Source organism: Arvicanthis niloticus, chromosome 18 (assembly GCF_011762505.2).
Source record: "Arvicanthis niloticus isolate mArvNil1 chromosome 18, mArvNil1.pat.X, whole genome shotgun sequence".
Lineage (NCBI taxonomy): Eukaryota > Metazoa > Chordata > Mammalia > Rodentia > Muridae > Arvicanthis > Arvicanthis niloticus.
The window spans coordinates 50,318,640-50,342,396 of NC_047675.1; the positions used below are offsets into that span (position 1 = coordinate 50,318,640).

Sequence of the window (23,757 nt, forward strand, 5' to 3'; positions counted from 1 at the left end):
ACTCACCAAGTAAACTAGCCTGGCCAGCCAGTGAGTCCCCAGATCCCAGATCCTCAGTGCTGAGATCAAAGTCCAAGCCAGTGCTCCAGCTTTTTCTGTTTTCTGGAGGACTGAGTGCAGGTCTTCATGCTTATGAGACAGGCACTCCATTGATGACGCCACCTCCCTAGCCCTTGGTTTTATTTGTTGAGACAGGGTCTGGCTAAATACCTACCTAGACTGGCCTCAAATTTATATTCTTACAGCCCCAAAATCTTGAGTGTTAAGATTACAGGCATGTGGTACACCCAGCTATCACAGTGTTTTTGAGGTTCCACCAGATGGATATGAATATCAAATTTCTTTGGCAGTTTGGGGGGAGGGGTTACTATTTGTTTTGTTTGAAACCAGGTCTCACTTGGGCTTGGGCTAGCCTGGAGCTTGCTATGCTGTAGACCAGGCTGGCCTCCGCCTCTGCCTCCATAGTGTTGGGATTATAAGCGTGCACCGCCACATTTATCTCTTTAGTAAGTTAAAATCCCGCCCATTGAACTTTAGGAGCTGGTCATTAAAGTGCACTTGGGAAATAGTGGAATATTGTGTGGTTGTAATCTATCATGTTAATATTCTTGACTAGCCATTTATATAATTCTCTCTCTCTCTCTCTCTCTCTCTCTCTCTCTCTCTCTCTGTCTCTCTCTCTCTCTCTCTTGAGACAGGTCTTCTTTGTGTAGCCCTGGCTATCCTAAAAGTTGTTCTGTAATCCAGGCTGGCTTCAGATCCTTCTGCCTCTGCCTCCCAAGTGCAGAATTATGAGTATTATGACCACTGCCTGGCATAATTTCTAAATAATATTTGCAGTTATAACCAGGATGATGATTGGACTGGAGAGATGGTTCAGTGGTTAAGGGCACTTGCTGCTCTTGCAGAGGACCAGACTTGGGTTCCCAGCAGACCAGAGTTGGCCTGTTCATAATCTCCTATAACTCCAGCTCTGGGGGATCTGATGCCCCTTTCTGGCCTCTGCAGGGACCTTCAGGCACCTGAGCATACACATACACAAACGAACCACATACATGCCAGTTAAAGGAAAATGAATCTTTAATAAGCAGACATGGTAAAATCTTGGGATGCCTAATGCTAAAGTAAATATATGGGAACAGCCCATCCCTAAGGCTTTCTGAACAGATTGCAAACTTTCCTTCTGGAAGTCCAGCCCCTGCTCTCAACATCCTAAGGCAGTGTCCACGTCACCGTCCCAGAAAGCCTGATCTGCCTACACTACTGGGCTCCTAGAAGAAAGGAAGATAGGTTTGTCTTATCAGGGTCATTGACCACACCTATGTAATTGCAGAAACGGCCCTCAAGTTCAAGAGGCTGAGCCTGCTGTCCTGCAGAAACATCATCTCTCTGATGGATGTATCCTTCCAGCAGGTGCACAGGTCCCTCTGGGCAGAGGAGTCCTTTGGGACTCACTCTCCTGGGACTGGCACTATAGCTCTAAGAAGAGGGAGGCTTTGTCAACCTAACTAGGACTGGGTCAGGATTAACAGAGCCAGGAGGATGCAGTAGAGGGTTTCTGAATGGATCTGGGGTTTCCCCTAAGGGAATGATGACTCTGCTTTCTGGCCTTGTAAATATTCAGGTGCCCCATATTGCCTTCCATTTGCCCTCCTCAGAGGTTCTGTCTCCAGGTTATTCTCCCAGGGCCCCAAATCTGTTACACCACACAGTCCTGGCCTCCTCCTGTGATCCCAGAGCTGAGTTCCTACAAGGATTTCGAGTTGAAAGACCCTTAGCTCCTGTGGTCAGACCAATGGCAACGGGAAGCTGGAGTTTGAAGAGTTTCGGGTCTTCTGGGATAAGCTGAAGCACTGGATGGTATGTGATCTGGCTCAGACGCCCAGCAGAGCCAGGCAAAGACCTAGACTACAAGCTGAGTGCTGTTGGGAGGGAGTCAAGGAACCACAGTGAGTCCTGATGCAGGCAGAGGTAGCATGGTGCTTCCAGCCAGAAGGGAAGGAGCGGACCTATGGGTGGAAGTAGAGCTACAGTGTGAGACCCAAACTCCTCAGCACCACAGGGAAGAAGAGAGGGCCTGTGGGCTGGAGGTGTGGCTAAGTTGGTAGCGTGCTTACATAGCATGCGTGAAACCCTGGGGCTGATCCCCAGTGTGAGACTAGTCACGGTGAGGCACATCCATAATCCCCACACTCAAGGACCAAGGACTCTCATCTTTGTAGGGGCAAAAGGATCAGAAGTTTAAGGTCACCCTCTGCTACTTAGAGAGCTGGAGGCTAGACTGGGCTACATGAGACCCTGTCAGAGAGGAAAAGAAGGAAGGAAGGAAGGAAGGAAGGAAGGAAGGAAGGAAGGAAGGGAGAGAGAGAGAGAGAAAGAAAGAGAGAGAAGAAGAAGAGGAAGAGGAAGAGGAAGAGGAAGGAGAAGGAGAAGGAGAAGGAGAAGGAGAAGGAGAAGGAGAAGGAGAAGGAGAAGGAGAAGAAGAAGAAGAAGAAGAAAGAGGAAAGGAAAGGAAAGGAAGGGAAGAGAAAGGTCTGGGTCCAACCTTGTTTGTTTAGAAGGCAGCTGTCACCCCTGGGTAGCCGCCAACTATCATTGGTCCCTGGGCTTTGACTTCTCAATGCTCTACCCCCTGGCCGCAGGACCTGTTTCTCCGGTTCGATGTGGACAAGTCTGGCACCATGTCTTCCTATGAGTTGCGGACGGCACTGAAAGCTGCAGGTAAAGAGACAAGTCAGATGTGTATTCCGGCTGCCTCTTCCATGTTTGTATGTAAGTGGGGCAACAAGCTGTAAAGCCAGAAAGACCGTGAGAAAGAGGAGGAAACAAGGATGCTGTGGAGGCCAAGTGGACACGTGACAGGCATGGGGAGAGGAGTCCAAATGGGGAGGAGGAGGTGCAAGGGGAAATGGGGGAGGGGAGAAGGTACAGGAAGAGAATCAACATCAAAAACCTGAACTGGGCTCAATGGCGACTGAGGTTGGCCCACCATGCTGAGTTCTAAACAGTCATTTTCCGCTGTCCACAGCAGAAGGCACAACGCAGCATGACACCTCAGGCCCTTTGTGAAGAGCAGTGTCATAAACATCAGACAGTGCCTGATTCTCTTAGGGTCTTGTGACCCCATTTTCCAGGACAGAATAAATTGAGTAGGGAAGTACCGAGCCTTTGCAGTCCTAAGTTGATATGGGAGGAGCGGCTCACGTTCCTTGGTCCCATGGATGCAGCTGTCCGGGTTTAGGAATGGCTGAGGCCAGGCGTGATGTGCGTACTCCAGAGACAGTGCCCTGAGCCGGACCAGCCTCCACCTCTGGTGAAACTGGAGGAATGAGTGGGAAGACCCCTGCTGCACTTCCAAATGCTCCTGTTAACATGTGGACAGATATGCACTCAGAGTTAACGTAGGGACAGAATACCACCTCCAAACCACGGATTGGGACGCAGAGTGATGAAAGCCAGACCCAGATGAAATTCCCACTCATCCAAACCATCTGAGTGTCTTAGTTAGGGTTTCCATTGCTGTGAAGAGACACCATGACCAAAGCAACTCTTATAAAGGACAACATTTAATTGGGGCTGGCTTACAGGTTCAGAGGTTCAGTCCATTATCATCAAGGTGGGAGCATGGCAGCATCCAGGCAGGCATGGTGCAGGAGGAGCTGAGAGTTCTACATCTTGTTCCGAAGACAGACAGGAGAGAAGACTGACTTCCAGGCAGCTAGGACAAAGGTCTTAACGCCCATGCCCACAGTGATACACTTCCTCCAACAAAGCCACACATACTTCAACAAGGTCACACCTCCAAATAATGCCACTCCCTGGGCCAAGCATATTTAAATCACCACACTGACAAATATGGAAAATGAAGGCTGAAGAAGAGGAGCCTTGGCCCGTGGTGGCCAGGCCATGTCCAGGGCCACACTGGCCCCCGGTGTGCACAGCTCAAGCATGATGTAAGGAATGAGCCCCTACACAGCAACCCTCACTGAGGGCCCAGTCCCTTAGGAGATATCTACAATACAGATACAATAAGATACCTACAGTACAGATACAATAAGATATCTACAGTACAGATACAATAAGATATTTACAATACAGATACAATACAATAAAATATCTACAATACAGATACAATAAGATATCTACAGTACAGATACAATAAGATATCTACAGTACAGATACAATAAGATATCTACAATACAGATACAATACAATAAGATATCTACAATACGGATACAATAAGATATCTACAAAAGGATCTTAAGGATTACTTTTTTTTTTTTACAGTCCAGTCATTACCCTCCTCCTGGTCCACCCTCCCACAGTTTCTCATCCCGCTCACTTCTCCTCCCTCCCATCTTCAAAAGGATGTCCCCACCTCAACCCCAGTCCCCTCCTGATCTTAAGGATCTTTAAGAAATACCACTGGGGGCTGGAGAGATGGCTCAGCGGTTAAGAGCACTGACTGCTCTTCCAGAGGTCCTGAGTTCAATTCCCAGCAACCACATGGTGGCTCACAACCATCTGTAATGGGATCTGATGCCCTTTTCTGGGGTGTCTGAAGACATCGACAGTGTACTCATATAAAATAAATAAATAAGTAAATAAATAAATAAATCTTGAAAGAAAGACAGACAGAAAGAAAGAAAGACCGACCAGTGGACTGGGGAGATGACCACACTAGCCCAAGGACCTGGGTTCAATCCCAGAGCTCATGTAAGATAAGTAAGGCATGCTAGCCTGTACTTGTAATCTCAGCACTGGAGAGACAGAGACAGGAGGATCCCTAAAATTTGCTAGCCTAGCCTACTTGGCAAGTGCCAGACCAGTGAGGAGGGGGAGGGGTGACCCTGAGGAATGATAGCTGTCTTTGACCTCTGACCTCCACCTACACTTTTGCACATGGACATCCACATGAACACGTGCACACAGGCTTTGCACACGGAATAATTCACTTCTGCACCTCTGGAGGTCCCAGAGACGTCGGCTTTACCATTGGGCTCAGCCATTGCAGGTGCTGAGTCTCCTGTCTCTCTGCAGGCTTTCAGCTGAGTGGCCACCTCCTGCAGCTGATCGTCCTAAGGTATGCAGATGAGAGCCTCCAGCTGGATTTCGATGACTACCTCAACTGCCTGGTGCGACTGGAGAATGCAGGCCGTGAGTGTACAGGGAGCCCTGAGTGTGAGGGAGAGTGACCTTGGACCCCTGGGAGTAGGGAGTGCCCAGCTCAGGATCTCCAGTCACCACTGATCAGTACATAAGAACCTGGGGGAAAGAAGGCAGATCTAGGACATGGAGGACCACTGTGGATGTCTGCACAGACACCTGTGCCCTGTGGTCAGCTGAGAGATGCAATATAGCCCTGTGGTTGCACACCAACAGGCTGTGAAGGGCTGTGAGTGGACAGGTTTTACTCCTCCTACTGAGGAAAGGTCAGGTCCCCTCACAAAACCCAGAATGAGAAGTCTCTGTCCTTTGCCTGCTCTCCCTGAAAGCCCCAGACACAGACCCAGCCATTTAAACAGGGTCTGCTATACAAGTGAGATGGAAGGCTTGTGTGCAGTACTCTACAGAGGAGGTTCACTGTCACACTCTCTCCCAAAATAGCCCTGAAGGGTGGCCAAATGCGTCCAGGGCAGCTCAGTCACTCCACTGTCCCTTCAGCTGCAAACAAACATGTCCCAGTGTCTTGTGGTTCTATAATTGCCATGCATTTTACACACCTAGAAATTTACACACCTGCACAGCCATGGGATGCCCAGTTCATAGTGAAGTGTTCAGTGTGATGACAGGATGTTGTCACCATTGCTTGAGGGACTCAGCATCCAAGCAGGTCCATGCTGCATTTGTGTTCTCTCTCTGTCTTTCTGTCTCTGTCTTTCTGTCTCTGTCTCTCCCTCTTTCTGTCTCTCTCTGTCTCTCTCTGTCTTTCTGTCTCTGTTTTTGTCTGTCTGTCTCTCTCTCACTCTGTCTCTCAGTCTCTCTGTGTCTCTCTCTGTCTCTCTCCTTCGTGCTCTCGCTTTCTCTCTCTCTCTCTCTCTCTCTCTCTCTCTTTCTCTCTCTCTCTCTCTCTCTTGCTCTGGGATAGCCCCTCCTCCACCTTGCTAATCAAGGTTTGGCTGTATCTCTTCTGGAGGTGGGAACCTGAAGTCCAGAGAAGACAGTCCCTTCTCAGGTCACCCAGGTCAGGAATTGAAGCCTTTCAATGGTCTCCATCCTGCCAGGCAGTGAATCTGATCTCCACTAGAGGGAGCAGCTACCCAGGAATTGAAGCCTTTCAATGGTCTCCATCCTGCCAGGCAGTGAATCTGATCTCCACTAGAGGGAGCAGCTACCCACAGATTTCCTAGTGGTCCAGGAGCCTTTAAACCTACTCAGGGGTCTGGCTCCACTGTGACGCTTCCTCCCTCCCACTCACCAGGGGTGTTCCAGTCTCTCAGTGTGAAGAACAAGGACTTCATCCATCTCAACATAAACGAGGTATGGCCAAGCAGACCCTAGCCAGGGCCCAGCAGAGTATGAACAGTGTAGAGGCTGGTGTTTCTGTCCGCTTGGCAGTCAGCATAATCAGTGCTGTAATCCTGTGAACTGTGGGTGTCTTCATTGCCCTGGGGTCTGCTCATGCTATCCCCAAGAAAGAGGGTGTGGAGGAAACAGAACGTTCCATATAAACATGACCAAGCCTGGCGAGAAGGGAGAAATGAGATGCTTCCAGATGCTTCGGCAGCTTGCTTGCTCACAAGGAGACTGAGCCACAACCCTGCCTCCCTTCCCTTCAGCTCCACCATGGTAGAGGGTCAGCTTTCTCTGAAAAGCAAGCCCAACTCACACTACACTGCCCAAGATGTCTCTGTAAAGCTGTCCCCTCCACAAGGACAAAACACATCTTATCCCTCTGTCCTATCTGCCCTCTACTGAAAGTTCTCTTAGCCTTTGTCAAGGTTTGTCTGACTGGAGAGATGTGCCTACCTCACAAGCATGAGGCATGTCTGAACCCACCCCTCCCCCACCATAGCCCATGTAAAAAGCCGAGTTGAAGGCATGTATCTGTAATTCCAGTGCTGTGTGGGGGCTGAGGCAGGTGGATCTCTGAAGCTCACTGGCCAGCCAGTGTGGTCAATTGATGAGCTGCAGGTTCAGTGAGAGACTTTGTCTCAAAGTATAAGATGTCGAGGAAGATGCCTGATATCAAGCTCTGGTCTGCATACACATGCAGACGTGCTCGCATACATAAAATAATTATGTATGCGACACGCCCAGCAATCTGTTTTAATTTAAATTTTAAATAAATGGTTTCGTGTTGAGTCAGAAGCTTATATTTGTACAAGATGACCAGCAGAGTTTTTGCAACATACACAAACCGAGGCCACTCCTCGGTTGCTAGGCTGGGTTTCCTAAGCCTCGTCTCTCTCTTTACTTCCAGTTCATCAGTTTGACCATGAACATCTGAGGTTGCACAGATCTGATACCGTCTGCTCCTCTGAGACTCAGCTTCTGGACCACGAAGCTCAGAGGGCCATCCTCTGATGTTGGAGGGCCATCCCTCCCACTGCTTTCTCCTCAACTCTTACCCGCCTCTCCGTCGTGATTTAGAAGAATCTAAAGGGATTGGCTGTGTTCTCTGATTCTGTGGGGCTTCTTGTAAGATGATCGCTCCACAAGAACTCATGGTACCACCTGTGTCTGTGCTCTGGCCTGAGGTTGCTGTATGCTCCTCCCCCCACTGCCCCTCCCCCACCAGTCGGTCCTTCGATGTTCCAGTCCTGGCTTCCGAGTGCTCCAATCATGCTATTAAAACACACACACGATGTTTTTCTTTATTTTCTTTATTCAAGGGGAAGTTAGTGAAAATGTTTATCTCAGATGGAGGGATCAGAGCCTGCTGGTGCTGAGAGCCTAAGGTGCCACGGAGTAACACGGAAATTATTCTGCTTACTACTATGGGAGACTGATGGCACTACTGTGTGTGTGTGTGTGTGTGTGTGTGTGTGTGTTGGAGGACAACCTCCTCGGGTGTCCATTCCTCAGGCACCAGCCACCTTGCCTTTTAAATATATTTTAATTATTATCTTTGGAATCGCATGCATACATGCTTATCTGTGTGTAGGTGCACGTGAATTCAGTTTTCCTGAGAAGCCAGAAGAGAATGTCAGATCCCTGTAGCTGAAGTCACTGGCTCTTGTGAACTGTGACATGTGCTAAAAACTGAACTGAGGCTCTGCAAGAACAGAGAATTTTGACCTTTACCTGCCGAGCCATCTCTCCGGCCTCTGCACCTTGAGGTTTTGTTTGTTACTGTTTTTGGTTTGGGTTTGGTTTTGGTGGTGGTGGTGTGTGTATGTATGTGTGTGTGTGTGTTTTATTGTTGAGGCAGGGTCTTTTGCTGGCCTGGAACTCACTAGGTGAGCTAGGCTGGCTAAGCCAATGAGTCTGGGGAATTTGTCTGTCTCCGCCTCCCTAGAGCTGGGCTCACAAGTAAGTACACACCACTGCCTTTGCCTTTTTATAAATATGTAAGAATGTGTGCATGAATACAGATGGCTGAGGAGTCCAGGAGGGAGCATGGATTCCCTGGAGCAGGAACAGATTACAGGGAGTTGTGACCCACCTGCAGAGCATGCTGGACACCACCGGAAACTGCAAGAGCAGTACATACTTTTCTTTCTCTCTCTCTCTCTCTCTCTCTCTCTCTCTCTCTCTCTCTCTCTCTTTCTTTCTTTCTTTCTTTCTTTCTTCTTTGACAAAGTCTCTGGCTGGCCTCAGACTCACAAAGATCCTCCTGCCTCTGCCTCCCCAGTGCTGGGATTTAAGGCGTACACCACCAGGCCTCACTGGCAATATTATTCCTAACCCACGAGCCATCTTTCCAGCCAGCATTACTTTTTTAACAACTCTCCTGTTGGAGAAATGATAGAGTGGTTCAGAGCATAAGCTGTTCTGCCAAAGTCTCAGCACCACAGTCACCTGCCACCAACTTCCTGCCCACAGCGTGGTCTGTAGGCTTGACTCTCCTCACAGCCCTGTGGTCAGATCTGAAGAACATGAACCTGAGGTATAGAAATTGTTGGATGTCTCCATAGGTCCTGACACTTGAGCCCCTGGGTGTCTCTATAGGTCCTTACATCAAATCCTCCGGGTATCTCTATAGGTTCTTACACTGAGTCCCCCTGGGTGTCTCCGTAGGTCCTTACACTGAATCCCCTGGGTATCTCTATAGGTCCTTACAGTGAAATCTCTGGGTGTCTTTATAGATCCTTACACTGAATCCTCTGGGCTCTGTCTGATGTAACTAACATACAGAACCAGCTCCTGGAATTCAAAACTTAGAGCTAGCTCCAAACTCCCCCAACCCTGTCACCTCAGAGCCTTGTGGTCCAATGAGAGGCCAAGGCTTCGGAAACACAGAGCGTGTGACTCAGGCAAGGGTACCAAACTCACTGGTGCCAGCCCAATTCAGGGCCCTGAGTCTTTTGATAAAACAAAGCCTTATTCTACTGACAGCCAAGAATGCCTGCCAACTACCAGTGGGGAGGCCGCCTACCACCACAGTTGTGAGTCAGTAGTAGGGTGTGTTGGCTACCAGTGCCATGGGGCATGTTCCCAGCTCCCTGGGCCTTTCAGAAGGGATAAAAGGAAGGGAAGAGAGAGGTCAAGAGATTCCCATGGTACCTGAACTGCATTGGAACACTCCTGGGGACAAAGCTTGGCTTACTGTCCGCAGGGCTATGCCCTGAGGGGAAGTTTTGTTTCTTTTCATGAGGGGGACCAACCAGGCAGGCACTGGAGCCTCTGGGAGCAAATACAAGATAGCACAACAGAAACAGCTCTGGATCGAGTGTGCCTGTGCCCTCTGAGACTTGTACCACATCTTTCTGAGGTCCTCAAGGGCCCTGGCTTGAAGGCCAAGCCAGGTGGCGTCTCCTAGTCTAATTGAGCCATGGAGATGCTGGGAAGAGGGAGAAGAGAATGACCCCATTCCCAGATAGCTCGGAGTTCTGACAAGGGAAGATGTCTAAAGAGCTGACCCTATCACACACAGCCTGGCTTCCAGAAGCTTCTTAACTCTCTTCCTATCATGGCTCTGGGAACTGCTGTCTTAGGAGTTTGCCACATCCTGCATACTCTGTGGACTTAGCCAGGTTTCTTAGCCCCCAGGGTCTACCTCTTACACTCTGGGATTTGTCCCCATGGTCAGTTCTCAGCATACCTCATCAGTGACAGTGCCAGCCACTTGAAAGGGGGACTATCAGTGGGATCCATGTGAGGTCTGCGGCTCCAGCTGCCAACTAAGTCCCCTCTGGGACACTGACACTTTTTGAACGCGGCTGTCCCCTGCCTCCAGCCCCTCTGTATGGTCTCCTTGGCATGCTCGTTTGTCTTTGCCCAGCATACTGGGCACGCCTCTCAGCCTCACATTCCTGGTTAAGGGTCCTATAGCTTCAGTCACTATTGTGCTGTTCTTCTCCAGTGTCTGGGCTTCTGCACTCCTTGTCTGAACACCACGGGAGAGAGGTGTGTCCCCTGTCACCCTGTGGAGTCACACTGAACACCTCTGCTTTAGGCTCTACTCCTTAGTTTTTGAGTCAGAATCTCTCACTAAACTTGAAGCTTTCCATTTGAGCTAGGTTGACCAGCCAATGAACACTCAAATCCACTTGGCTCTACCCCAAGTGCCAGGGTTATAGCTTTTTATGCGTGTGCTGGGGATCGAACTTAGGGCCTCAGGCTTGCATGGCAAGCACTTTACCTCTGAGCCATCTTCCCAGACCCGTCATCTCCACCTTTTTAATATTTTGTAGTAAGGATTAAATTCAACACAGGAAACCTTGGGGACACGTTGAAACCACAAGTCAATACAAGGTGTTGCTTCTAGATGGTTCTTTTCTTCTTTTAGTCGATCAAAGGTGTTGCCCCATTTTCTCGTGGCTCACAACATTTCTGATGAGAAATCTGTTGTAATCCTTACTTATGTTCTGTAGTGAACAGTGTTTCCCTGTGGGCAGGACTTCCCAGGACATCGCTACTTTGTTGCAGTATGATTGATATACTCCTGTCTGTCTGTACCTGCATGTTCCTCTCAACCCCCCCCCCCACCCTCTTAACTTATGGGATTTATTAAAATTGTTGCTTCTTTCAAGCATTTTTCTTTAATTTCTCCACTTATGCTTCAGGCAATTCTGGGTGTGCAGATACATAAAAGCGCTTGATCTGTTAGCTGGCTTGTATGCGATTTTATTTTATTTTATTTTATTTTACGTGTTGTGTTTGGCTGAATTGATGGATGTATGCATGTGATCATTGCCTGCAGGGTTCAGAAGAGGGCGTTGGATCTCCTAGAACTGAATTTGCAGATGGTTGCCAGCAGCCATGTGGGTGCTGGGAATTGAACCTGGGTCCTCTGCAAAAGCAGCAAGTGCTCTTAACAGCTGAGCCAAACCAATAGCCCTCACTTGTTTTTTTTGTTTTTGTTTTTCTTTTTTTCCGGTGTTCTACTATGTAACTTTTCTGTAATTATTCATCTGCCTCTCATTCCATCTTGCTCATTTTCTCACCTCAGTCCTGTGGTTTCCATCGCTCCAGGTTCAGCTTAGCTTTTCCCTGTCCCCGTTCCACCTTCCCCCTGGCTTTGTGAGCACAGGGGACCCTGTAGAAACCCCTTTTTACATTCTTGTCTCTTAACCCATGCTTTGGGTCAGTTCTAATGATTGATTTCCCCTCAGTATGGGCTGTGTCTTCCTGCTTTCTCTGCATAAATGGGCATTTTTATTGACTGAATCTTACCTTGGTTGCTAAATCCTTCCCTGTTCCCATAAATATTCTCTGGTTCTTCAAGGACACAGGTGACTGGAAACCAGCACAATCACTCTCCATCTTGATTTTAGGTTTTGCCACCTGGGACAACCACAGCATCTACTTTTGGGTTCATTTCCTCATTGCTGAGCCCACACAGAAAAATCCAGTATAACGTGATAGGGTTAAGGTCTCTAATCTTTTATATACTTTAATTGTGTGTGTGTGTGTGTGTGTGTGTGTGTGTGTGTGTGTGTGTGCTCCTGAGTGAATACAGGAGGTCTTGGAGATGAGAGGAGGGTGTTAGATCCTCTAGAACCAAAGTTACAGGTATTTATGACCACCACATGGATGCTGGGAACAGAATTTGGGTCTTCTCCAGCCTCCCCCGCTTAAGACAGATTTTTATAGCCAATCAGGAACTTATGACATAGTTGATAATGACCTTGAAATTCTGATCCTCTCCCCACTAACTTCTAAGTGCTAGCATCACAGACAAATATTTCCAAGCCTGGGTTCCATGGTGTGGGGCTCAAACCCAGGGCTTTGCACACTCAAATCAAGCTCTTCCTGACAACCAAGCTACAGCTCTTGCCCTAAAGGTCTGTAATTTTTAATTTCCCTTTTCAGGCAATACAGTATTTTCGGTGTCCTAGGATCAGGGTCTGAAGGCCTTAGAGACCACTGCTAAGCCTAATGGATGCTTTATTTACCCCAAGTTTATTTCTGTCCCCTTCATTAGAAATGCTGCCTCTCACTAGTCCACACTTCCTGCTGCATCAAGACAAATGGAAACTGCCTTAGCTGGATCAGTTCTGCCTCTGCTCAAATGCTGTGCTGTCTCACCATCAGGTCAGAAAAAGAAGGCTTTTCTCTGATTGACAAGCCCTCACAGGGAGCAGGCTATCAACATACTGTAGTTTATAGATCCCTCCCTGGGTCCTGTCGAGTATGGGAAGGCGGGTCTCATTGTGATTGCCTCTTCTGCCCTCTTAGGATATGGAAGTGGAATCGGTGCACAGAGGGCTGCAGCCAAGGGATGACCAAAGAGCCCGATGTATTTGCTGATGGGAAGACTGAGGGCAAGCACTGTTCAAGTTGGAGCCGTAGACGCATCGTCTCTAAAGGAGACGCCTTTAGGCTGAAAATTGGAGGGCTGAGAAAGCTGCAGGCTAGCCTCTGCTACAGCTGTGGAAGGGCTCAACCTGAAGGGGAATAGTTCAAGCAGTGTTCTAAAGACTAGCACACAGACAGGAGGTGGATGGGAAGAAGGGAGCCCCCTCCATGGGTCTCTGGACCTCCCTCCCGGCCACTTGATGGCAGAGCCTCATAGCTCTGCAGCTGGCAAAGCAAGGGTGGGATTTGTAGAGAATATCTCCATAGGAGCAGGGAGTGAAGGGAGGCTGAGAATTGGCTCTTCAGAGTGAGACCCCTTCAGAGCGAGGCCTCTAATACTGGGCCTCCAGGCTGCTCAGCCTGTTCAGCAAGAACCCTCCCACAGGCATGTTTGACCACCCCCCATTTCAGATCAATTTCCTCCTCTAATGTCCCCTAGATGACATCTGTCCCCTCCAGCCTGCTGGCTTACTTCAGCTAGCATGCCCCTTCCTGCTAATATTTCCTCTCAGTAATTTTCCAGGTCCTGACCATCCACCTCACGCTACCCCTGGGCTGTAAACTCTCACTTTTCCTTCTTTGAATTTGGAGAGGAGCTCAGTGTCCTCTCTGAGGTAACACCCCACGGCACAATCCCCATGGCACAATCCCTACAGCAAAGCCTGGTTTCCGGGGAGTCTGCGAGGCTGTCTTTAACAAGTACCAGGGACAGCCATTTACCTTACCTCCCAGCTGAAACTCCATTCCTCCGGTGGTGCCTTGTTTTTGTGCCCTGAGGTTTTTGTGCCCTGAGATTGCTAATGCCAGACTCTACTCAAAAGGGGAGACACACGGCTGTCAGTGCACAGCCTCCTTCCCGGATCCTTATTTATAAGACTTTTGTTTTCCAAACTAAAAGTTTTCCTGAGCTAAATCAAACCCAGACACATGTGGCTTGTATTTTATTATTACCACCGTGGCGAAAGGAACGTGTAGAGATTTATTGGCGTGCACATGTGACCCGGGACGATCTATATGATCACACGGAGTGAACTCACTCAGAAGGAACCAAGGGTGTCACGTGTCCATTAAATAATGGAAAATGAAATGTAAATTTTGAGAAAAAAACCTTTCACCATGACAAATGAGATCATGTCCTAGAAAACACTGTGCCAGGGATAGGAGGCTCAGGCTCTTCCTGCCTCTCCGTTTGAGGCTGTGGAAAGGCCCAAAGGTCCCTCACCGAGGGTATAGAGTTGGCACCACCTTCCAACAGAAAGAGGAAAGGATGGGCCACTCATCTCTTGGTCTGTCCTGCTTCCTCTTCTCACAGCTTAACTATCCAGACAAGAATGTAGCTAGCCAAAACTAACCAGGGTTTTATGTCGTTCCTCTGTAAGTCTGGGAATTCTGGAAACACTTAGCAATATTGCCAGACTAATAACCAGCTGGCTGCTCAAAGCTTGAGAGACGGGACACAGGAGGGGAGAGGAGTGAGGAATGGAGTCTCCCCAAAGACCAGCATCCTGGGAAGGTAGATGGACCGTTGACCTCAGAGCTTTATCTGGGGGAGCGAGCTTTTAAAGCATGCCCTCTTCCTCATCGCACTTTAGCTGAGACACTGCAGCTGGCTTTGACTTCTCTGGTTTAGTTCCTTGATGTTCTGAAATCCGACATATTGCTTTTCTTAAGAAAAAAAAAAAGTACACTTATTTATGGGCCTGGAGGGAGGGCTCGGTGGCTAAGAGCACTTGCTGCTCTTGCAGAGGACCAGGGTTTATTTTACAACCAAAGGAGCTGACATCTTCTTGGGGCCATTGTGTGCACCAGAAATACACCGAGTACACAGACATACACACAGGCAAAACACTCACATAAAATAAATAAATCTTAAAATTACCCTTATTTACTTACTTGTTGATATATGCATTTATTTCGTGCCTATGCACATGCATACACCTTGTGTAGAAATCAGAATTTGTGAGATGCAGTTCTCGACTTCTACCATGTGGAGCCCTGGGATAGAACTCATGTCTTCAGGCTTGGCAACGGGTGTTTTTACCCACCAACCCATCCCGTGGCCCTGCGTTACTTTTCTATAAGTTAAACTTCACTGCAATTTGCGAGTTTTGCGTGAGTTGTTGTATAGAACTAAAGAGGAGGGAGGGGGTTTGTTACAAAGGTCACCAGTTCTTCAGGATTCTAGAACACTGAAGAACGATTAGCCGCTTAGGCGGGACATTTTAGAATTGTAAATGCCCAACAAAACAGAGCAAGGAGGGGAGTTTCCTTACAGAAGGGCAGAGAAAGCGAAGCAGCTATGCCAGGGACAAGCTCCCTAGGGACACGTCCTAGGGATACCCACGGACGGGGGCTGCTAGCTCAGGTCTCTCTACCTTTTGGAGGAAAGAGTTTACAGGGAGCAAGACTTAGCTGAGAGAGGAGAAAACAGTGATCAGGGGCTGGACAAGAACAGCTGATCAAGACCATCAGCCCAGAGAAGTGGCAACGCTCAGGGGCTGGGTGAACTGGACAGAGCTGGTCCATTACAAAACGTCATCGTGTAAGCCTCCAGACAGACAGACATGGGGGTCAAGCAATTCAGGTAACCCCCTGAAAAGCTGAGCTTTCACAGACAGTGGGTGTGAAGTGGGAACTCTGATGGAATGGGGCCTCAAAGACCTCAGTACCGGGGAAGTGTCACACTGCTAAGCCACAGCCTCCTCAGGCGGGATTTTATTAAAACTCCACCACCCAGGTTCTTCTTGTTTAGATCAACTTTGGCACTTTGTTTTGTTGTTGTTTGTTTGTTTTTTTTTTTTTTTTTTTTTTTAGATGGGGGTTTCTCTGTGTAGCCCTGGCTGTCCTGGAACTCACTCTGTAGACCATGCTGGCCTCGAACTCAGAAATCCACCTGCCTCTGCCTCCCAAGTGCTGGGATTAAAGGTGTGTGCCACCACTGCCCAGCAACGTTGGCACATTTTGTCAGGTTTTCTTTTTCTTACCTTTGTCAAAAGACTGTCATCCCTGTGTGTGTGTGTGTGTGTTCTGTCTGTCTCCCTGTCTCTCTTTTTCTCTCTCATGTGTGCATGTGTGTATATGTGTGTGTATATGTGTATGTGTGTGTATATGTGTGTATGTGTTTGTGTGTATGTGTCTGTGTATGTCTGTATATGTGTGTATGTATTTGTCTATGTGTGTGTGTGTCCCACATGCCAGGCATGAACCCTGCCACGGTCCTATATGTACAGCCCTCTTTTCAGTTTCCATGTTGAGATGGTTGTGCAGGCTGGTCTTGAACTCACTCTGGCCTCGAACTTTGAATCCTCCTACTTCAGTCTCCTGAGTAGCTGACATCATCAGACCCAGCAGGATGGAGATATTTGATAAATGTGATAAAAAAAATTTTAATAGCGCTGGCTGCTCTTTCAGAAAACCTGGGTTCCATTCCCAGCATCTAAATGACAGCTAGCAACTGTCTGGAACTTCAGTTTCAGAGGATCTGACGCCCTCTTCTGGCCTTCTTGGGCACTGCAATGACATGGTGTGTGGACATACATGCTAGCAAAATGCTCACACACATAAAATAAAAATAAATTAGTTTTAAAAATAAAAACGGCAGGTGGGATTAGAGAAAATAAGGAGCAGCTGAGATGAAGGAGAAAGGTCACAAGGCCTGTGGTCTGGTTAGAGTGGAAGGAAGACATTAGAACCTTGGTCTATTTGAATCTGAGTCCAAGGTTATCTTTCCCAGCTTCCAGGGTAAAATGCAACCCCTCAATGCAGCTCGTCCCTAGTCTTCCGATCTCTAGGAAAAGAACTTACCTAAGGCACAGACAGGGAACTGAATGGCCAGTTGTCAAGGTCCAGAGAGAAGACAAATAGGATAAAAACAAATTGGCTGGTTGATAACTACATGACTGGCAGATCCTAACTGGCTTTGGGAGCTGGAGCATGGTGGGGCCGGTGCTTAATACCAGGATAGGACCTTCTCCCTGGGGCCTGTTCTCCCTGGGACTGTGCACACGGTTCCGCTCCTTACCTGCCAGTTCCTGGAGCTTCCAACTATGTTAGAGTAGCCCAGTTTTGACTCTGGGACCAGCCGGTGGGACCCAGTGGAAGATGGAGGTGGCCTTGTTCTCCTTGGACACAGCCATGAGAACCTGCTTACCCAGTCGACTCTCCTTCCCCAGGGAACAGGAGAGGCACCCAGCTAGTCACCGATGTTCCACGCCAGCTGACCGGACACATGAGCCACTTGGGAGACTCAAAAGAGTCTTGTTGGGATCCTGAGCCCCTGACCCAGGGACAGCGAGCTCAATACGCTTGCTTGTTTCTAGTTGTGGGATTCTGGCGGTGTTTTGTAAAGTGTTTTGAAGCAATAGAAATGGATACATTGTCCAAATAGAAAATACTATTGTTTCAAAAGCCAGGGTGGCAAAAAACGGGAGGGGCTGGAGGTGGGGAGGGAGAAAAGATTGGAGGTTTACAAGCCAGAGCAGGCTGTGTGCATCAATAGTGTGTGGAGTTCATGGCCAGCGTGGCAAGTTCTGGACTATCCTAGAAGGTCCTCTGATTTACCTGCTCCAGAGAACTATGGCCTGCAAGGCTTCAGATGGTTGCAGGGTATTATCTCATAGCTTGAGAGTAGAATACAAAACTCACACCTGTTGTCCACAGTGGCAATCCAGGAGGAATCCTGTTGGAAGCCAGTGAAGAGCTCGCTCTGGGTGGGTAAGAACGGGATGGCTTAAGTCTAGCAGGGAAACTGCCTGTCTAAGGTGGCCTGACCTCAGCCCAGGAAGAGGCTCACTGGCCTGCAATTCTGGAAGTGTCCCATGATGAGGTCTGTGGCAGGGATCTCACAATTCCCACTTCCTCCCACCTAATTCCAGACCCCAGCCTTTCTCTATTTCTTAACACATTCTGAGGCTTGGATCTCCTCTCCCCTGAACAAGAAGTCTGGGGGGAGCCTGACCTGGTAGCACCAGCCTGTTGTTCAAGCTACTCAGGAGACTAGCACGGAGATCACTAACTCAAAGCCAGCCTGACATCTTAAAGGGGGAAATGTAGTGGGTTGGCCTAATGCTGTTTGTATTTTAACGCTACGTTTGGGCCCCCAGATCTGGAGTCTGCTAGCCCCTGGGACCCTGCCCCAAGTTAATTCTGTTTGATAAATAAAGATGCCCATAACCAATAGCTGGGCAGAAGAGACTAGGTGGGGTTAAGGTTTGGTGGGCTTTGGAGAAGCAGAGAGAAGCTACCATGGAAGAACGTGCAGGATAGGAGAAAGGAGAGCCGCCATGGGTTAGCTGAGCCATTAAAACGTGGCCACGTGGGCTGGCCAATTGGCGCTAAGAGCATCTGAGATGAAACACAGTAAGTAATAACTGGGGTTATCGATAGCAAGGCAGTTTCTAACAACGTGGAGGGTAGGCAGTTGCCCAGCTGTTGTGCTGCCTAAGGCATATTTAAAAATATAAAGGCTGTGTGTGTGCTTTTTATCCGGGACTCAAGGATCTAAGACGGGGGGAAAAAAAACACACGTCAGGATGTTTAATATTTCTTACTACAGACCTTGTATCGAAGTTAGACATAAAGAGTTCGGGGAATGCATCTGAGCTGTAGAGCACCTGCCTAATGTGCTCTAGACACAACACTTGGTGCCCAGTGCTGCAGAAACCAACCAAGAAAAAGCTTCCCAAACTCAAGCTTCATGTCAGGATCTCCACTGTGGCCACCATGAAAAAATCTTTCTCTGCTTTTCACGTGTGTGTGTGTGTGTGTGTGTGTGTGTGTGTGTGTGTGTGTGTGTGTGTGATATGTATGTATGGGCGTGGGAAGTGCGTATGTCTATGTGTGAATATGTAGAGGCCAGAATAAGGTACCAGGTATCTTCTACAAATATCTGTATTATTGTTATCCAATTTGAGGGTTACAACCAGTGCCCCCAAGTTAGATCTGACCACCCATCCTCACAAACCACTTAAAGGATCCAAAAGTTGGAAGTAGGGGAAAAAAAGAGTATTGGATGTTGCTACACTGGGAACAGAGACAAAAAGACCCAGCAAGCCCCATCCCCCAAGTCCAACTTCATGGTCTTGAAGTGAGATCAAAGTTTAAATAGAGGGTCAAGGACATGCACATCTAAATAGTCCACCACCAATCCATCATTGTCTAGATATCAATCTCATTCTGTAAGGTGGTCTGATAATCATTAGAACTGTATGAAATTTCTTTCTGGGAGATAAGTTCTCCTCCAGCTGACGTCTTTTCTGCCAGGTGAGTTACATTATTGCTTGAGCCTCAGATCTTCAGGCTTGCAAAGTAAATACTCTTACCCACTAAGTCAGCTCTCCAAACCCACTTCTCATTATTATGTGTCTATTTAATTGGTCTATTGAGGACAGGTGGCTGAGCTGGCTTATTAGGGCTGCCAGGGCACAGACTGATTGACCTTGACAATTCCCATAACGATTTCGATCTGTCTCTGCGGATGATACCCAGGGCCTGGCTGTCACAAGCCTTCTCAAAGCTCTAGGTCACAGGTCTGCCTGTCTCCACATGGACCTTTGACATGGTTAAGGGCAAAACAGTGTCCACCCTGCCTGTTCTGCATCACGGCTAAGAGGGAAGCAAGCCAGGGAAGGGCCAGCTGTAACCCATGTGCCTACAAAGTACTGTATGCTCCCCGAGCCAGTGGACCAGACATGACACCCCATTAGAATCATCTCTGGCTTCCGGGCTCTCTGAGCAGAGCCAGCTGGCATGGCACGTACAGCCTCCTGTTTCTAGGTGAATCTGGCCCAGTTTTGACACCAAGAGGTGACTGCTGCCCAAGGCCCAGGGCCTTGTTATTTACTGGGGGGGCGGGGCGGGAGAGAAAAAGGACACCAACAGCAGGGTTTTGTTTTTTCCCCCCTGGTGATGCTGGCTCCTGGATACTTAGGGATGGTTTGTCGGTTTTCTCTACAAAAGCTTCTCTTTCTCTGCTCTTCAGTGCATGGCAGAAATTCAGGCACAGGCTGTTTGAGGCCAGGAAATTCAGCTTCCCACACTGGGTGAGTTGGCATCTTCTTCTGAGGGTGGGGCCCTTGTACATCTGGGTCCTCCTTACTTAAGTTTGTTACTAAGTTAGCAGGCCTAAAAGACAGGTTCAGCTACCATCCCCGGTTGCCAACGACATAGGCAAGTCATAGTGAGAAGCATCTAAATTTAATCACCATTGGCCACGTTGGAAGAGGAACAAATAAAAGCGTTCCAGCGGCCAGGTCTATCTTTGGAATACTGATGTGAGGTTTAAAGCCATCGCAAGAGCTAAGTCCTCTTGATCAAGGTGTGGTCCAGCTTGTTACTGACCCATCCAGGATGGTCTCAGCTCCAGTCTCTTCTTGCAAGGTGATGTGACAGTTTATCAGAACAGTGTGAAATCTGTCTCAGAGACAAGCTTCATCTCTGACTAGCACCAGGCTTCATTTTTTTCCCCTCTGCCCGACATCTGACTCTTGGGGGTAATTCCAATTCCTTGACATCCATTGTTTCAGTAGTCTGATAGACAAAGGGTGGGGTGGGGGGCACAAGTGTCTCTGTGAAATATATGCATTCTTGACAGAACCAGTAAAGAAACTGAGAATTGGGTCCCATTCTCTGGGAACTGTGACAGGCAAGAACTCACAGGCCCTTTCATTGGAACGCAGGTTCTCTGACACCCCTAAGGGTTGCAGGTGACCCTGCCTGCCCCTGTCCCTTGAGCTGCAGAGAATGGGCTGATCATTTGCTGGCCAGGACCAGCCCTCAGACCCCAGTTCTGGTGAGGCCTTTCTCAGCACATTGCTTCTGTTGCTTGCCTTGTGCAGAGTCTTCTGGATCTAGTGATCTGGTGATTCTGCCCTACAGGGACTGTGCTCCACTCCACTTCCAGGGGGAAGCAGCTCAGGGTCCGCTGAGGCCTGGATGCAGCAGGCGAGCTAGCAGCTGTGGCTAACACCATAGAGAACAGCATGCTTCACCCTTGATGGACATCGTGTCTTACACAGGCTAACTAGTCCCTAGGAGGTTCCAGAGTAAACAATGGAGCATTTTTCAGTTTAAGCTGAACCACCAGAGCTGGGTTAGGAGGGGAACGGAGAAAGGCATTTTCCTTCACCATGGACTCCACCCCTCTGAGTGGGACTCTCATGTCCTAACACCTTTTTAGGAGTAGTGACTTGCCTCTCCATCACATACCACATTGCCCTGAGCATTCCTGTGAGCCAGAGGAGCCCAAGTGGAGACGTTTCCTTCCTACCCTTCCCACCTCCTGCTGTGGCCATGGCACACAGGAAGAGGATGGGAAGTCCTGAGAGCCTTCAACAAGCCTGGAGAGAGAGGAACCATGTGGAACACCTTTCAAGACCCCAGCCCAGGGAGCTCACATTCCAGTGGATGAACAGGCAAGGGGGCTTCTTGTCATAACCAGAGGGCAATCCTGGCATATAACATGACTCAGTCATTCTTAACCTAGAATAGACACTGCCGCCAGTTTGGGTTAAAAATCCAATCTAGAAAATTCAAAAATAGATTCGTGAGTCACCAGTGATGTTTGGAGGCTGAGAGTAATTTGCCTAGAAGAGACCCAGCTGGCTGGTGACAGGGTCCTGGCAAGTTTTGTCCGGCTATGTCCTCAACAGCAATCTGTGCTTCTCGCTAGCATTGTTGGCTGTGAAAGGCTTGCTGTGGTGATGCTGTACGTGACTCTGAAGGGTAGCAGCATGGGAGTCACAGAGACCCAAAGCAAAAAGGGTTCCAGGAAACCTGATGTCAGGATGCCTCAATGCCAGGCCACTCAGATTGTCATGAGTCCTGGTATATGTCAGCCCTGTGCCTGCCTCTTAGTTTTATTTCTCTGCTTGCTATCCCTGTCACATGTCATTGAATAACTCACATGTCACCCAGTGAGCATATAACCCAGGGCCTGAAGAGGGCTTTGGTGAGCGCTGAGGTTCCAGAAAGCAGAGGGTTCATGGGATGACATACTCTCCCAAGTGGCAGTGCAGAGCGACAGGGCCAGATCTCAAGAGCCAGCTCACTGATCCAAGGAGACGAGGAAGCAAACATTCCAGAAACACAGACCCATGGAATCCATTGATCACAGAATGCCAAGTCAGCTCTGACTGCTTCGATGCAGAGGAGGATGGCACTATGGTTCCCAGAGAGACGGACAGCTTGGCTTGCTTTCCGGGGAGCCATGAAGCCTTGCTGTCTCAGAAGTTTGTTACAAGCAAGAAAGCCAGGCAGAGCTGGAGCCTAGGGGCTGAAGACCACACTCTCCCACGAGCCCCTCCAGCTGCCCGAGGGTCAGGTGGGGGCATCTCTACACTGTACCTGCCCCCCATTTATTCTATGGCTTCAAGGCACCAGCATTTTCTCAGGAAGAGCCAGTAGGCTTGGAGGGGCAGTTTGAGAGTGGAACTTGATATCCCTCTATAGAGTCCTTGCTTGAGAAGCCAGAGAACAGAAGGGCAAGAGAGGCAACCCACTGCAGGGAGCCTGCAGCCAGGGAGGCCTACAGAAGGCAGGCAGACAGTAGGGTCTGAAACGGGATCAGAGAGGTAAAGTTGACAAGACCTAGGCAGGAAGGACCCTGGAGGTGGAAGTAAGGGCTATCTTATTCCATTTGAGGTAAGAGCTATATTTTGCATCAATGAAAGTTTATTTGAAAAGTGACATCTGGCCAGCTGGCAATGCCTTAAGCTTGGCACTTGGGAGGCAGAGGTCAGGTGGATCTCTTGGGCTCTATATAGCCCATCCTGGTCCATCCTGGTCTATAGATGAAGTTCCATGACAGCCAGGGCTTCACAGAGAAACTTGGTCTCAGAAAAAAAAAAAAAAAACAAATGACATCTGGAATGTCCCCATCTGCACTTGGCAATTTGTCACGCTGTGTTGTCAACAAGCAGGATCAGACTAATTAACTAGGCTAGATATTGAATTTCTTCCACTCCAAAACAAAAATTCACCTCAACTGTACTCACTCATCAGGGGGGCATGGAGGAATTCAGCATTTGTTCTAGGGTCAGTGCACTCTCTTCGGGAAGTCTGTCTCTAGCTCCAGTCGTCTGAGGGCCCTATGATCCCCCTGAAAGGGCACAGTGACAGATGGGGACACATTTGGTTTTGTACGGTAAGAGGCAATGTGTATCTCTATACATTGCCAATAGCTCGGCGTGTGCACACTGCTCGTGCACGGCTTGCTACTCTGTGTTCGCCCTGAGTGCTGCCTTGAGGGGAAAGCAAGGCTCACTGGCTGTGGGAGTGTGCAAGCAAATCCAATAGCGTTTGCACAGAGACAGTAAATAGGACCCAGTGCAGGGGATACAATGACAGAAGCCTCCTCATGTGAGCCTCAGAGCCGTGGCTGACCATCTGACCAACATGTGAAACTCGACTTAAATAACTGACCACCTTTGTTCTGGGATCCCTGGCTCTCTGGACAAAACTCAGTTTCAAGATTCATCCCTGCGGGCAGACGTGAGGGGCAGTGTGAAGTCTGGTGTTCTGGTTACATCTCTAGGACAGAGTCATCTGCTGGGCAGGCACACTGAGCCATCACCTCTACCCGCTGCAGAAGGGATGGTGTAGACTCCGGCGGGCCACCTCCCACCAGTGTGAGTCTCTTTACTGCATGTTGTAGTGGAACCATCTCCTCCAGGCATGACACTCATCACATAGCAGGGTTGCTGTGTGCAGACCATGACCCACAGGTCTAGAACACATGACCTCTAGATGAGGTCATGTCAAAGGACCAAACTGAGGTTCCAGTGTCACTCCCTCCTGATGCACATGAGCAAGGGTGTAGCTAGAATATAGAGGGAGAGGTTGACTTGGGGACTC

The 23,757-nt window shown here is 48.8% G+C and overlaps 1 protein-coding gene across 5 annotated transcripts in view; it reads left to right on the forward strand.

Moving 5' to 3' along the window:
- Capn9 (calpain 9) overlaps positions 1 to 7,808 on the forward strand; it is a 39,958-nt gene extending 32,150 nt beyond the window's left edge. For 2 of the 5 annotated variants that reach the window (XR_013104982.1, XM_076916043.1), the window contains exon 15: positions 699 to 1,327. Coding sequence is in view for 3 of the 5 variants with exons in the window: in XM_076916043.1 (XP_076772158.1) it covers positions 699 to 742 (44 nt within the window). In the remaining 2 variants the exon portion in view is untranslated. The other 3 variants (XM_034522190.2, XM_076916042.1, XR_013104981.1) reach the window with 3 other exon arrangements.
- The last annotated feature ends 15,949 nt before the right edge of the window (positions 7,809 to 23,757 follow it).